This window comes from Orcinus orca, chromosome 5, assembly GCF_937001465.1.
Source record: "Orcinus orca chromosome 5, mOrcOrc1.1, whole genome shotgun sequence".
NCBI classification, from domain to species: domain Eukaryota; kingdom Metazoa; phylum Chordata; class Mammalia; order Artiodactyla; family Delphinidae; genus Orcinus; species Orcinus orca.
In genome coordinates, this window is record NC_064563.1 from 26571812 (window position 1) to 26589396 (window position 17585).

At 35.8% G+C, this 17585-nt stretch overlaps 1 protein-coding gene across 5 annotated transcripts in view; it reads right to left on the minus strand.

Annotated features, from left to right (window-relative positions):
• TRPC1 (transient receptor potential cation channel subfamily C member 1) overlaps window positions 1-17585 on the minus strand; it is a 63954-nt gene that overhangs the window by 14390 nt on the left and 31979 nt on the right. For all 5 annotated transcript variants that reach the window (XM_004278216.4, XM_004278215.4, XM_049709828.1 and 2 more), the window contains 3 exons: window positions 15213-15549; window positions 8647-8786; window positions 6821-6964 (listed from right to left, as the gene is read on the minus strand). In XM_004278216.4, the coding sequence (XP_004278264.1) occupies window positions 6821-6964; window positions 8647-8786; window positions 15213-15549 (621 nt within the window). The remainder of the gene's footprint in view (window positions 1-6820; window positions 6965-8646; window positions 8787-15212; window positions 15550-17585) is intronic.

The window sequence follows — 17585 nt, forward strand, 5'->3', positions numbered from 1 at the left end:
GCCCTTAATATTACTGTTTTAAAGATAAGAGTAATTTAATTTCAATATCAAGATGAGCAATATTTAATGAGAACACTACAAACTTCATGACTTCTTTTTTAAAAACATATTAGTTCTTGTATAACATGGAAGAACCAAAATTAGCTACAGTGGATATCGCTGAGGTGAACATTAGCTTGAAGAGCACACTAATGAAACATTCATGTGAAATGCAAACATTAAAAGCAGTAAATTAATTTTAGTCTGAGAAAGATTATAAGGTTCATTTATTTGTAAAAATAACAATCACGCTTTCTTACATGTTTACTTATTTTTATGTGTGTCAAAAGAATCAAACTGGACTACTTCTCACACCATATACAAAAACCTGAAACCGTAAAACTCCTAGAAGAAAATATAAGCCAGTATGCCTCTTTGATATTGGTCTTAGCAATACATTTTTTGATATGTCTCCTCAGGCAAGGGAAGCAAAAGCAAAAATAAACAAATGAGACCTACTCAAACTTAAAAGCTCTTGCACAGCAAAGGAAACCATCAACAAATGAAAAGGCAGCCTACCGAATTGGAGAAGATATTTGTAAATGATGTGTCTGATAAGGGGTTAAATACACAAAATTGTACAAAGAACTCAGACAACTCAAACTTCCTCTCTCCAAGCACCCCCTCAGTCATGCTCCCAAGTCCTTTGTATGTAATCTCTAAAATAGTATTCTTCACTTTATACTTTATTTATGTTTGTCTCTTCTAGCAGTCTTTAAGGGCAGGCACAATGTCAGTAAGCTCCAGAGCCTGGCATATTAATTAAAGTACTGAATACAGGGGCTTCCCTGGTGGCGCAGTGGTTGAGAATCTGCCTGCCAATGCAGGGGACACGGGTTCGAGCCCTGGTCTGGGAATATCTCACATGCCGTGGAGCAACTAGGCCCGTGAGCCACAACTACTGAGCCTGCGCGTCTGGAGCCTGTGCTCCTCAACAAGAGAGGCCGCGATAGTGAGAGGCCCGCGCACTGCGATGAAGAGTGGCCCCCGCTTGCTGCAACTAGAGACAGCCCTCGCACAGAAACGAAGACCCAACACAACCAAAAATAAATAAATAAAATACTGAATACATAACTACTTTTTATATGTCTTTTATCTAACTCTTTACCATTTAACAAGAGGTATCACATATTTTTATTTATCCTGCAAGGTGGGGAAGGCTAGCATTATCTCCATTTCTCCAAGTGACAAACTGAAACTCAAAGATTTAGTGAATTGCTCAGGGTGAAAGAACTAATAGATGGCAAATGTGGAATTGAATTCTTGCTTCTGACTCCTTGCAAGGGCTTTTCTAAAACATCACTTTGTGGTTTTTACCTTAGCTCTCCCATTAGAAATTTGGGGCTGGGTACAATTAAGAAATATTTAGTTCTCACGCATTTTGCCTACACAGCAGGGCTTGTTGAATTAATACACGAATAAATGTATTTTAAAAGATGTAATTGTTAATTAACATTTTGCACCATCTTTTTTCTAACACTATGTGAGCTGGGCCTTACTTTCCTGACCTATAAAAGAAATGGCCACATGCTGCATCAGACTTGCTCATCTACATGCTATTAAAAATTTGTCAGACTTCACCCCAAACTATTTAATCAGCATCTCTGAGGGCAGGACTGGAGAATGTAGGTTAAATGTGTTCCCCACACCATCCTTGCAGCCTCTCCAGTTTTTGAACCCCTAGACTATACAACTTCTAAGTTTCCCTCTATCTCTGACATTCCATACTCCTTTCAAGAAAAAATATCCATCCCCAGTATACCCTAAAATGCCAAACACCTGAAATCACTCTTTACTCACAAAGAACAATACTTTACAAACAACAATAATATGCCATTTATGTTATACAGGCCACTAAACTAAGTCTGATAATTATCCAATAAAAACAAACAATTCACTAGGAATAAAGGATGCACTCGTGTGTCACATGCTACATTCACTTTCCAAGTTTTCTTGTATTATTTTTCAGGTCGGTCACAGTTACCTCCACTACTCTAAGGGAATGGAGGAATGGATCTAAACGTTTATGTAAAGCCCATGATGCGTCAGGTACTCTGCTATGCATGTGATATACACTGACACATTCAATCCTCACAACAGATACAGAAACTGAGACTCAAAGAGAAGAGGTAACAGTAAGTTATGGAGCAAGATTCTGAACCAAGCTGTGTGATCCTGTCTTCCTTCTTGTCTAATCTCCCAACTACCATTATTAAAGGCTGCATAAGTCATTTGACACACATGGATAAATGAAGAATTATTTTAAAAATCTATAAATTATGAAAGCCTGCCAACAGAAGTATTGTACAGTAAAAGTTAATGAGGGACTCATATTACTCAAGAAAACTCTGAGAAGCAATTCAGCACAGTGGTTAAGACCATTAGCTCTTGAGCCAAACTGGGTTGGAATCCCAGTTCTACTACTCATCAGCCGTGTGACCTTGTACAAGTTACTTAATGTCTCTACATCTAAGTTGCTTCCTCTGTAAAATGTAAATAAAAGAGTCCGCCTCTTCGAATGGTTGCGAGGATTGAATGAGGTCATAAATGTAAATAAAGATCTTAGAATAGTAACTGACACACAGTTAAGGACTCAAATGTTCACTGTTAATATTACCATTATTCACGATTATTTATAGATTGTGCCTTTTTTTTTTTTGGTTGTTGAAGTATGTAACATTACTGATTTATACCCAATCATGTCTCTTACATCTGCTGAGGTAGATTAGCTGGCATCCTGAATTCAAAAAAGCGGGAGAGCTAACTTCAAAGAGCAGGTTGGTCTCTGGAGTCAGACCGAGGCAGGTTCAGCTCTTGACTCTGCCACTTAATAGTTCTGTGAACTATTTCTCTCCCTAAGCCTTATACCCTCCATTTGTAAAATGAAAATGAAAAATAACAAGGGTTGTGATGAGGGCTAAATAAATGGAAAACGTATAAGAGAGTGCCTGGCCCACATGAAATGTTCAATAAATGTTAGTTGCTGTCATTATTGGGAACAAGCAAGTACAGCAACAGCTAGGATGTAGCCCTATTTCTCCATCAGATTTTTTTGTTTTCTCAGACCAATCAGTGCTTGTATTTACTTAACCCTATCTAGCAAGTTTTTCAACTCAATTCAACAAACAGACATTAACTCCATCATATGGAGAAATTCATTCTCATGGGAGTACGAGTGTAGAAACAGATTTTCTAGTGGTGGGGACACTAAAGCTGGTGCATGTCCCCCCTCCATGGAATGCCCTACAGCCAACCTCCTTTCAACTCATCTTTTAAGGCTTAATTTCAGTGTCATCTCTTCTGGGAAGTCTCCTCTGATGCCTTCAACTGAAGTGAGTACCCTTCCTCTGGGCTCTCTATTACAGCATCTACCATTCCAAATGTTGTCATTGGCTAGTCATCCTCGGTGAACTATGCATTCTTTAAAAGGAGACTGCAGTATACTCACTTTAGTATATTCCCAGTGTCCAGTACCTATCAGGCACTCAATAAATGTTTATTGAATGAATAAGTAAAGTTTCAACAAGCAGAGGGTAGTCTGGGACAGCGGTCTCCAACCTTTTTGGCACCAGGGCCTGTTTTCGTGGAAGATAATTTTTCCACATACGGGGCGGGTGGGGTGGGGGATGGTGCAGGCGGTAATGCGAGAGATGGGGAGCAATGGGGAGCGGCAGATGAAGCTTCACTTGCTTGCCTGCCGCTCACCTCCTGCTGGGCAGTCTGGTTCATAACAGGCCTTGGACTGATACCGGTCTGTGACCTGGGGGTTGGGGACCCCGGGTCTGGGACATTCTAAACAGGGTAATAACATAAAAAATGACAAGGAAGTGGGAAAGCACATGACCTGTGTGAGATTAGTGACTGGTCTTGGCCCAGATGGAGAAGTATTTCATGAAGAGATAAGGAGATGAGTATAGTGAGCAATGGCTAGAAAGTAAGGCCCGATTGTAGAAGGCCATCTTCCAAAGTCTACCTACAACGTGTCAGAAATTTAACAAATACAATCATACAAATTTCAAGTAATAGAATAAAGGATTCAATCACTGCTGAATCAGGATCATTTTATGTATTCCACTACAGGATAATTCCATGACCTTGCTTTGCCTGGTAGAGTCCCAGTTCACAGCTGTTGTCCCAACTTAGTAATGAATAATATCCTTTTCATTCTCCAAAGTGTCTCTATTTGGATGATAAATTATAGTCATTCTAACTAAGGGAGAGATCTGGACTCCTACTGCAGGTTATATAACCAGCTAAAATAAAAGTCTGTCAGCTTCTAAATCTACAAAGATTTGGAAGGAAAAAAATGTTAGTAAATGGAGATAAGTTTAACAAACAACTGCAGTAATCACATAAAAACATTATCTGACATAGCATGTTATGTAAATAAAAAAAGCTGCACTTTAGCTAAAGTAGTTAACTTATTGTCAATTTTCCTTTTGCATTTCTTTTCGCTTTATATTCATAATTGGATGACTCTTTTAATTGAGTTCCTTGCTTCTGATTAACAAAATGGAAGAAAATGTATTATAAATCTTCTGCACAAAATTATTCTAGAGTTCTTTGTTACCAATATGTTATACAAATCTTTCATGTCAATAAGATTACACTGGAAAACAAATAACTTTATTGGAGAAATCTTTTAAATAAAAGCCTGAAGATAGGACTCTACAGATTCTTATTAAATATCTATTTTTCATCCTCTTTCTGAGTAACCAGACCTTGGTTTCTTGGGGGGAAATATGCTCAATTAAAAGTACTCATCTCCTCAGAGATACAAACATCCATGTGACCCAATTCTGGCCAATGAGTTATGAGTGGAAGTATTTTGTAGGCCTCAAGGAAAAATAATTGTCCTCTTGTTAAAAAAAAGAAAGACAGCTGGCTCATGCTCTCTGCCTTTCCCCTTCTTCCTGCTGGATGCAGACTTTATATAATGACTTGGAGCAGGGAGCCTGCGACCATGAGAACCAGTCACACTCGAGACAAGTTTATATATTTGCAAAACTCATCAAACTATACAGTTAAGATGGGTACATTTTACTGTATGGCAAATTATACCTTAAGATACGTTTTTAAAAAAATCAGTTGCTGGACTAGACCATAATATTTAAACATATATTATGATTAACCTGTAGACCTTTTAAAAAATAGGAGCACACTAAATATTTGTTAGTTTCACTTAAATTATTTGCTAGTTCTGTGGCTATTAGAACAATATAAAGTACCTGCTGGAGGAGAAAAAAACACACCACAGCTGAAAAGACAAATACCCACTTACGCAGTATTTGTATACATGTCTATAGTTCTTTTGGGAAAAGATTAAGTCAGGAAGACATGACTCAACAGTTCTAAGAAAAAGAAACAAATAATTTGCTAAGAAATAATAATATACTTCTTCCTTTTTAACTTGTTGTAAAAATCTGTAAAGAAATTTTCAGTATAGAAACTTAGTGATACCATCAGTTTTTAGCTAAAAAACAAAGAAAACAATGTGCATGTAGAAATACTGTGGACTCTTGATTAAAACATTTATAGAAGATATTAGTGATAAAATTAAATCAAAATAACAGATAGTCTAAACCAGTGTTTCACAAACCATGTTTTGGAGAAAAAAAGAGACCTGAGCATATTTCATGAAAAATGGGTATGATGTTAACTGAATTTAGGTGATGATAGTTTGAACAAGATCAAACAAGTTTTTTTACTTCTTTCTCATAGGCTTTAATGTGATAATGTGTACTGTGAATTCCCAAAAGAGGTTATACGGAATGCAGTGTATCCCAAACTTATTTCACTCCGAGCATCTCACAGGACTTGGCTAAGAGAGAGTCACACTTCAGGAAACACTCTTGGAGGATGACAGCACAAGCCAAATCAAATGGGGTTTTTCCTACATATTTTGTTTTCATATCTCTGTTGGAGAAGGTAATTATGCATTTTATTTAAAATATCTCCTTTAAAAATACAAAACAGAGTCTAAATTGTTAGTAAATTTTGACTTAACAAGGAAAAATGAATATTGCTCAGGTTTTCAGATTTACAAAATAACGAAGTATTATGTAGAGCTGGTCCCCAAGCAGAACTGGCTCCACCTTTCAAGAACAATCAGCTACTAAAATCTGTGGGGTACATGCAACCAATTAAGAGTCCTTTCTTTAGTGTAAAGAGACTTAGAATTTAGTCCTGGACTCTCATGTATAATAATCATACTACTTTGAAATGATAAAAGCTCAATTTCTTTAACTATAAAGTACTGTAAAGCATAAAGTTGGACTACATAAGCTCTATGAAACGTTTTAGCTCTAAATACTCTATTTTCCAACTTACTACATTTGATATTTATTAAGCAAAGTAAAAGAGTATTTGTTACAATATAACTTACGTATTTTCAAAATCATCATGAAGTATGAATTCTGTTTGTACAACATCTCCCTTATATTTATCACTTAAAACTTTAAATGTGAAATTCATTTTGGTAAAAAGCAAAATTTTATGTCCCTCTACTGTCTGAAATATAACTATATTTTAAATACATCTACGTCTATGAACTCGGGGGAGAGGGACAATGGACCACAGCTTAACAAAGTTTGGAATGTCTAAAAGCAGAGGATTATCATTCAGCCAGAGCAAAGCAGATGAACATGCTGTGACTTTTCAACTGTTAACTATTTTCAAAAGCAAAGTTTAGCTTTAATATCATGAGAAAACAATGTTCCAGTGGACAAGTAAAAGGTGTAGTAGTTTTACAAATTTTCTTCAAGAAATTTTAATTACTTACCTGTAATGGACCCAAGATAGAGCTTGTTGTATACATAAAAAAGAGACGAAGATAACTCAGAACATTGGCAAATGCAAAAAGCCCTTCTGCCACCAGTGTAGGATGGAATGCATCCCAGTCCTTCCGATCAGCAAAATCATGAAACTAAGGTTAGGGAAAAAAAAGCCAAAGATAAAACAGCTCTCTCAAGTTAGGAAAATAAAAAACAAATATTCTGACTGTTGAAAGAAAACTATTTTATGTCTCCTTGTGGGGGACTCCATTTATGTTTTATAAAGTTCTCTTCTTTTAATAGAAATAACATTGTTTTAAATAAATAAAAGATTTCTACATATGTGGGGCAATATCACTTGTGCTATATAAAGAGGTTTTCTCAGAAATTCCTATGTTTTAAAAAACTAATGTTTTAAAAACTTTCATTAGATTTTTTATGAATGAAATTTCTGCTAGTTTTTCTTAAATTCCACAACACAAACTTTAAGAATGTGTGCTGTCAATTAATTAGCTATCACATTAAATTAACCTAGCCCTTTGACTCAGGATTCTACAATGGCCCATATATGCTTTCTCCCTTCTAAATAACAAGAAAAAAAAGAGTGTATTATTATACTTTAGACATAGAATGACCACATGTTCCAATTGCCTGGGACAGTCCCAGATTACATACCAGTTTTCCTGGCATAATTATTAATTGTGCCCCCTTTCACTTGTAAAGTGTCTTGGTCTGAATAATAAACTATATGGACACCCTGCTTCTAGAACTAAAGAGACCAGTCTAAAACAACCAATGACCATCAACCTTTCTATCAAACCATCTATCTATATATGATCTTTTTAGTTTCTTAATAACTTCACAACTCTGGTCATGGAACATACCTAATAAACATGTTTGGTACTACTGATCAATTACATGAATAGAGGTTTTTAATAAAGTGATATAAGATAACCAGTTTGCTTTCTCTATAGTCTATAAATCAGTCAAAACCCAAAAAACATTATATAAATAGTTCCTTGAATGTGACGCCTCAGAATTCTAAACTCAGGTGTAAACAAAGATAGTTAACATAATCTCCATTACCTTTCCTGGGCTTTTAATAAATCTTTATAAAAGTAACATTATAAGATGTCTATAAGGTTAGATTTTTGTCAAATTTTAAATTTAAAAATATAGGAATCAGAAAATAACTAAATTTACATAACTTTTTAAGCTGTGTAAGATAATAGTCATGATTTGGAATGTGTAAAACACTATATAATGAGTTCCATTCAGATAAACTTTTTCCTGATAGATATAAAGATATCTAACACTAATCAATTTAAGTAACTTTGTGTTACTTAGGTTAATGAGGTAATATATAGGTTAATGAGATAAGTGAACCTAGCTCAGATTTAAGGAATTGGCATTTGGTAGAAAGAAAATGCCTAGACAGACCTGGATTTAAATCCAGTCTTGGTTTCTTACTGTGTGGTCTTGGACAAGTTATTTATTATCTCTGAGCTTCCTTTTCCTTATTTGCAAAATGGGGATAAGGACATCTGTCTCATAGAATCCCTGTGAGAATAAAATGAGATAAAGTATAGCAAGTATCAACCATGGTGCCTGGCATAAAATAGGTAACGAACATTTAATGGTAATTAACACCCTTGAAGCTATTAGAAAGGAAGGAAACAATGTGTACTATTCCCTTGCACAAGGATAGGTTTAGAATGAAAACACATCAGACACAGATTTGGGCCAAAGTAACTCTGAGATACATAGCTAAATATCCTGGGTTTTTCCTAAATAAATTTCACTTGTGCCTCCAGTTGACATAGTTAATAGTCACCTTGTTGTGAGCAACCACTTTGAGGGCAAAGGTTGCCAAATAAAGTGAATTCATGACAAAACTGAGTTGATTACGTGATTCTTCTAAAAAGTCTTCCAACCCTTCATACCAGAGTCTTTTAATGTCTGACCAAATCATCCCTAAAAAAGGAAGAAAAAAAATCAGATAATGCTCTCTTCATTCAATAATAAACTAAAAAATACCTTAAGATTCAAAGTACTAAATAAATAACACCTGTCAGTTGTAGCCTCATTCAGAAGAAAAAAATAACATTCAGTAAAATGTTCTTAAAATATGAAAGAAAATAACCTTAAGTTTCATATGACAATATCTTTCCCAGAGAGGGATTTTAATAAATGATGTGAACAAGTATAAGAAAGCAAATTGATGTTAAATACAAAACCCCCAAAAGGCTCAGTTCCTGATTCTTTTCTCTGTCTACACTCACTCCTATAGTGACCTCATCCAGTCTAGTCTAACGGCTTTAAATACCATCTATGTGATAGACTTTCAAGTTTTTATCTCTGAACTCAACCTGTATTTACATAATAATAAATATCTCTAAACTTCTTTCCTAAACTTAACTTGTATAGGTACTTGGCTACTCTACGTCTCAAACTGGATGTCCTAACATGTCCAAACTGAACTCCTAATCTCTGCACCCAAATTCACTGCTCTTGAAGACTTCCCCATCTCACTTAATGGCAACCCCATCCTAGCTGCTCACTCTCAATGTCCTTGAATCATCCTTGACTGATATTCTTTTAAATCACACATTCAATGCAGTAGTAAGTCCTGCTGGCTTTACTTTCAAAATATAGTTAGGATCTAACCTTTCTCACCACTATTTCAACTTCAAGCCACTATCTTCTCTGGCCTGAATTACTGAAATAGCCTAGTCTCCCTGCTTCTACCCTGTTCTCCCTAAAATCTATTCTCAACATGACAATCAGAGTAACCCTTTTAAAATGCAAGTGCTACTTCTCTCCTCAAAACACTGTGGTAACCCCCAGAGGAGAAAGAATTAACTGCAGGACAGAACTCTTTTCCCATGGGAAGAAAATCTCATGTTATCATCTATTTAAGTGTTGCCTTGGAAACATACTACATTAAGAAAAATATGGAAGGTCAGCTGTGTTCAAGATTGTTATAAAAACAACCACTGATTGGGAAACTGCATCTGGACTGGAGGACTATGAGTGGACTCATAGACCCTAAAAGTATACCCAACCAGGACTATATAAAAACATGTTGAGCACAGGCCTCAGCTTCTCTGTGTGATGTCTCTCTTAATGTAAAGTGTGCATGTAGTGGGAGCTACATTCTGAGGCTTTCTAAGATATCCTGCTGGATTTATAAGAAATCCTGGTAGATTTCAGGCTTCTTTGGCTGGGGTAGCCCATACCCATGAATATGGCCTCATTCCACACAACTGAGTGTGCCCCTATGGGGCTGGGAAGCAGCCCCGTCTTTTGTAAGAACTGCCAATAAAGATATATTTGAAGCTGTCATGCTGACGTGCTCTATTTCCTGTCTTCTATCTTCCAAAGGTAAGTAAATCTGGTGCCAGGTTTTTGCCTATCGTGTCCGGCGAGTGCGAATGTTAATGAGAACCTAAGACCACCGCTGCTGACTGCAGAGTAGGCATTGCACCTTCCCTTACAGCTCATTTTATTCAGAGTCAAAACCAAATTCCCTACAATGGTCTACAAGGCCCTACATTACCTCTTCTCTCTGATCTCCTCTCCTATCAATCTTTCCCTCCACTACTGGCCTCCTTGCTTCCTTGCTGTTCTCTGAACACACAAGACTCCTGCCTTAGGGCCTTTACATGGGCTCTTCCCTCTGGCTGGAAGCTCCTCACCCAGATATCCATTTGGCTAACTCCCTCACTTTGCATCTTTGCTCACCACCTACTCTGATCATCCTATTTAAAATTGCAAACCCCGTGCCCCTCACTCCCAATCCCCCAACTCTTCTTTCTTTTCCCTTAGTACTTATCACTTTTAAACAATGGATATAGTTTACTTATTATGTCTATTATTAACTGACTACCTTCCTCCCACTTCGGGTAAACTCTTCAAGGATAAGAATCTTTGTTTTATCAACCAATGTCCTAAATGTCCTATATAGTGGCTGATACACAGTGGGTGCTCAAAAATTTGCTCAGTGAATAAATATACATAAATAAAAACCAACTGAACCAAATAACTCCCTTCCCCTTCTTTGGGCAGAAGTTTCTCCATAGTTTTATATTCCTGGGAGTAACGGAGAACAGTACTACAATCAAGAATAGCTTTATGACACATTCCTCCACTAAGGTTTTTTTTTTTTTTTTTTTTTTTTTTAAAACAGTGAGCGGGCCCCTCACTGTTGTGGCCTCTCCCGTTGCGGAAAACAGGCTCTGGACGCGCAGGCTCGGCGGCCATGGCTCACGGGCCCAGCTGCTCCGCGGCATGTGGGATCTTCCCATATCAAGGCACGAACCCGTGTCGCCTGCATCAGCAGGCGGACTCTCAACCACTGCGCCACCAGGGAAACCCCACTAAGGTATTTTTAAGGAGAATGTAAAGTGACAAAAGAACAGAGTGCTACAACCTAAATATGGATGAAGATCAAGTTAAGCCAATCAGAATCATCCTCTGACCTACCAGTGTACAGAGTAAGTCCCCTGGGAAACACATGAAGTATTCTCAAAATATCTGTTCGTAACATCTTAATTATACAGTACCCATATTTTATGTAGAAAAACATTTTGAAATATTTGCAGGTCTGACAGGGAAAACAGTTTTTAAAAATTCCACTTGGATGAGCTTCTATTTAAAATGAATAGATAAAAACTAACCAAAAATGTTAAACCAAATCGTTTACATTTTATTAACCCAAACACTGTAACAGTAGAACACTAAGCCAAGAAAGATGCTTACAGAAATAAGTGTTTTATTTCTGTAAATGTAATATTATACCTAAAGGGAACGCTTGACAAAAATTGCAACATGAATTGGAGAAGATTTTGATCAAGAAAGGCAGACATATGAAAGAATATTAAGTACCACTGACAGTTTCCCAGCTCCTGTGCAATATCCCACATCAAAGTGAAGCTAATACACTTGATGTATTTCACATTTCTGAGCTGGATTGGAAGAACACGATAATTTTAAACTATTATAAGCAATGCAATTACTACACAATCAATGGACTACATTTCGGGGTCCTTTTTTGTTGTTTTTTAGAGTTAGTTAAGATTAGCAAACCATAATCCCATCATTCTGGGAATTCCTCGAGGCTTGCTCCTAGGTCCTCTCTTCTTCTCATCTTATACTTTCTCAAGTGTCTCATGTGTGCCCAGTTTCATCTACAACATATATGCAGATTATTTGCATACTGCTAACTCAAGCTTAAACTTCTTCTTGAGCTCTAGACAATGATATCCAATTGTCTGACTGACATCTCTTTTGAATTTCTCGAAGGCTTTTCAACTTCAACATACCCAAAACCACACTCAGGATCTACTCTTTCACAAATCCCCAAACCTAGTACTCTTCTAGAATATTTAGGTTGCTTAATAATTTCCTCCACCCCCAACTTCATATATATATTTATTTATTTATTTATTTATTTCCATGTCCTACTGGCTTTACTTTGTAAATATCTCTCGAATCTGTTTCCTTCTCTTTCTATGGCAACAGGTGTCAGTCCAAGGCACCATCAGCTTTCATCTAGAGTACTGCAACAGGCTCCTTATCGGTCTCCCTCCACCTACTCTTGCCGCAGCCCTTCCTCCCAACCCGTTCTCTACGCTGTAGCCAGAACGATCTTTTCAACATGAAAATCTGATCATGTCACCCACCTACTTAAAAACGCCAGTGGTTTTCCACTGCTCTTAGTATAAAGTCAAAATTACTTAATATGGCCAACAAGGCTGTCCATGGTCTAGTATAACATCCACTTCTATAGTTTTATCTCAAATCCCACTTCCCTTGTCCTCCTGCCTCCAGCCTTTACGCAGTCCCTTCTTTGTGCCATGCTCTCTCTTGCCACAGGGCCCCTGAATGTAACTTTTACATCAGCCTAGAATATTTTTCTCTCCCAATTCTCCTACAATACCTTTCTTTCCCAATTCTCCAAGTGGACTCCTATTTATCCTTTAAATCTTAGCTTATTTATCACTTCTTCAAGATAGACTTTCCAACCCCCTGAGTAGGTAAAATGCCCTTATAAAATGCTTGCTCTCCTAGCTCCATGACCTTTACTTAGTAGCACTTAACTCGTGTAATTTTTTATTTTATCTGTGTGATTTTCAAGTTATTGGGTGTTTTTCTTTTAAACAATAATTAGACCATAAGCTACATGAGTGTTGAGCCATATCTGTTTCTGCCTGTGCTTGGACAAAGTAGGTAGACAACATTTCAAAATATACATTTCTGTAAGGGCTGTTCTATTATATTCCAATGGTAAAAAATTAAGTAAATGGATACCATTAATATTCTGTGGATTCATCAACACATTGTTTTCTTTTTTTCTACCTTGCTTTTCATAATTTAACCCTACTTTTTTCCTGGAGGGCTAAGGAAAAGAACAGGAAACAAATGTACAGAAGCCAGGCATTACGAGTCAGAAGTCCCTGTGCTCATTGCATGAAAAAGTAAATTGAACCAAGGAGTGACTTTGAACAAATAGGCAAATGATTCCTACATGTTTCCTTAGAGCAAGTTCAGATCTATATATTTAAGGAAGTCAGAGTGATCTAAAGACATAACAGGTTCAGAAAACATCCTTGGCAAGGTTTATTCGTATCTAACTGTTTCAAAGCAGAAGCTGTGCTGAGAAAAGAAAAATACTTCCAGGAATTTTAATGGCATAATTCATACTGCACTCTTCTACTGAGACAGAATATGTTTAGAAAATTAATAATATTGTGTGTGTGTGTGTGTGTGTGTGTGTGTTCAGGGCCATTGTAATTAGAAAAGAGTAGCCACAGTTTTACCATTTGTTGTGAAATTCAGTGACAGCAGCAATATTTATGCTATCCAAGGAGTGGTATGACTCTCTGACTTCAGTGAGTTTTTACTCACTGCTAAGAAATATAAACTTTACTTCTTATACAGACTTGGCTACAGACGTTCATTTTACAAAACAAAGAAAATATTTTTTCACTCTCACTACTATTTAAACAATAGATTATAGATAAATAATATAAATTTTCCCTTTTTTATGACTAAGGTATATATTACAATCTTTCAGAAGTAGTTTAAATAAAGGGGAAAAGTGCTTCTAAGAGATTCCTTTCAGCCTAACCTACCCAATTAAAAATATAAACAAATTTCACATTGAAAAGATCTACAACAATACAATTTGGAGTCAAATATGATAAAGTATAAATTATTTCCTAAATTAAAATATTAAATTTTAGATAAGATAGTGGAAATATCAGAAACATGAAAATATTAACAAGAAATTATTTAATTCTCTTTAGCCTAAAGTTCAAATGTGTATTATTTTTACTGTATCTACCTAATTTTAAACATTAATGCATAACTCTGATGTAAGATCAAGTTACTTGAAATGAACTGATTTCCAAATAAAAATAAAAATCCCAAAATACACTTTTATATCTGAAGAACTAAAAGTGAGCACTGTACATTAACTCTTCTTAAATTATTTAATAACTGAAACAGTCAAGAACATATTAATCAATCAGTGCTTCATAACATAGAAAAGAATAAATTTCAGTATTCCTTTTACTCTATAGTAAATAGTAAAGAAAAAAAAAAAAGGTGGGAAATGCTGAGGTTAAAAACAAGGTTGAAGATCCAGAGGGAAATAATAAAGGGGATGTCATTAAAAGACCATAAATAGACAATGTAATTATACCTCAACTTCCCTCCTCCTCCCACCTCTCCCAAAAAGGGCAAGGGCAGTAAAAACTGCAGAAGATCATTAAAATATTTATGATACATCATAATACTTATAAAAAAAACAATTTTTAGAAAATAAAACGTCTTTTTTTTTTTTTAAACTGTCATTTCTAAAGAGATCTGGCTGTCATTACAAAGAACTGATTTATAGAGTGAGTCACCAGGGAATGTTTTATCTATATAAGGTAATATGTAACTATAAAAGTTCATAGGTTCTTAAAAGAAAAGCTAATGATATAATAAAACAAAATAGTTAACTCTTAAAATGCAACCGAGTATAAAATGTATTATTACATTTCAAAATACCTAAGAAAATGTTCATATTCTTATAACAAAAAAATTCATCAGCAAAATTTGTTTTTCTGTTTTAACAATCATGAACAATTTTAGCAACTGAGAAAGAATTTTTAACTTCCATGTAATTAAGTAATATTAAGTAAGAGATCTGCTTCCTTATCATCAAGTTCAAGAACATTTATCTTTTAAAAAAAATGTTAGTTACGTCTTCAATGATCATGGAAGCATTCAAATTCTTCCTGTATAAACAGTGTAAAATTACAAGTTGAAGGCAGCTTATAATGCCACCAAGCAAGGGAGAATTAATGGGCTAAATAAAGGCAGAACTTTTTAAACTAACTTGATACTTACCAATAATCCACAGTATAAGAAGATAGTCTATTCTTTCAAGGGCTGGCCCCATTGTGTTTTTCTTATCTTCATTGTAGACAAGAGAGTATAGGTTTAATAATAGCAGGAATGTAAAATATGATGCTCCATGAATAATAAATTTCATAAAAGGTGTGTGAATAATTCTGCCAAACTGAGATTTGGGAGCTATCAAATAACAAAGTGACAAAACTGGCCAAAACATGCCAACTGTCAACACAGTCATTATCTTCTTACAGGTAGGCTTACGTCGGTAACCTGACATCTGTCCAAACCAAACAGTGTTCAGGAACTGCTGACAGTTGGACTGGGAGACAAACTGAAAACGAAGCACACACATATAAAAAAAGTAAAATATAACTTGTAAATACGATCTGATAGTACTATTATTTAATTGATAGTCAAAGTTTTAATAATAGTTTGAAATCAATTCTATACAGTCCAGTTCTTTTTGTTTTGTTTTCTTACGTGTAATAAAAGAGTGTGGTGGTTAAGAGCATAGACTCTGGAGCCAGATTACCTAGATTCAAATCCAGGCTCTGCCACTTACTTACTAAATGACCTTGAGCAAGTTTTTAAATCTCTCTAAGCCTCAAATTCCCCATCTATAAAATGGGGATAATAATAGTATCTAGTCATACACTTGTTATGAGGATTAAATGTAAAGCTCTTAGAATAGTGCCTGGTCATAGCATGCACTATATAAATATTAGCGATTATTACTAGCCTACTCAGCCATTTCAAAACGTTTAACTTATAAAGACTCATAACAGTGTTTATGAAACTTCAAAATTAACAAGCACAATCCACAGAAAGAGACTTCAGCCTAGAAAAACTGATGATTTCAGTTACAAGAAACCAAGATGTCAAGATAGCAAAGCAATTAAAGTCTAAACATCAGATATTTCTATGCTCCACGAAAACACTGAGAATTTCTTAAAATGTATTAAAGATACTCTTAAATCTTCTTAAAATGGAATTCTATGTGAGAAGAAAAGGAAAAATATTCCCAAATAAGAGGAAAATTCTAGTTCAAGTATAGAAATGAATTTACCAAAGTTTACGAAGCTTTTTAGTTTACAAAATTCAGAAGCAATATTTTCCCAATATAATGCTCACGTTGTGAAGTATAAGTTAAGGATTCTGATAACTCTGGACACAATAATGTAATCAGGTTTGAAATCACCGAAGTAAAGCACAAGTGATCATAATATCATTCAGATATTAAATAATATTTGGTCAATGTCCTGTTTTAAAATGATTTATCCCAAGATAGAATATAATCTATAGAATGCAACACTGTAGTTTAAAAAAGTAGACAGAGTTTTGTTGTTGTTTATTGTGCTTATCAAGAAATTTCCTAATATATCAATACTACACCTATTTTTGGTAGTTAAGTCTTCATTATTTATCCTTCTGCTTAGATTCCAGTGTTGTTAGGGAATCGTAATTTGTCCCTCAAGAGGAAATATCAGGGAGGAAAATAGCTTTTCTTCCCACCAACTACCCAGTTTAGTAGCATCCCAAACTTAGTGGTTTCATCCTTCCCCTGAGTATCAAAGCAATCTCAGGCGTGACTGCTGCCCTTGCCATTCCTCTATATAATGATGATTTAATTAACAGTAATGTTAAATATGTAATTGGAAGGACAAATTTTCAATTGGAGATGTTCTAAGTCTGTGGTGGTTTTAAAACATAGACACAAATTCTTTGATACTCCTCTCATCAATAGGTGGGCTACCAATATTACCTACCCTTCAATTCAACAAGCTTATGATTCCTTTAACCAGTAGATTCTGGAAGAAGTGATGCTATGTGACTTCTGAAGGTAGGTCTTAAAAGGCCATTCAGCTTCCACCTTATTTGAGAAACACTTGCTCTTGAAGCCAAAAGCTGGCAGGTAAAAAGTCCTACCACCCTGAAGCCACCATGCTATGAAGAAGACCAGGCTACATGTAGGCACTCCGGTCAGCCCTCAGAGGCTACTCAGACCATCCCCCTGCAGCCAGCCCACCGTGAAAGCCATGCCCCTCCAAGGTTCCAGTCCTAGGTTCTTAGGAGACCCACCCTCTATGGACCCACCCACCTGAGCACCCAGCCCACTCAGAGCTCCCTGTTTGAATCCTCAGCTGCTGCTCAGGCACCAGACATATGAGTGAAGAAGCCTCTCGAATGATTGTAGCCCCCCATCATTTGAGCTATCTCCAGCTGAGTCCTTGACATGGAGAGGCAGAGACAAATCAGCCTTGCTGTGTCCTTTCCTAATTCTTGACCTAAAGAACCCAAGAGCATAATAAAATGATCATGAAATTACTACAAAATGACCATGAAATATTGTTTTATGCCACTAAGTAT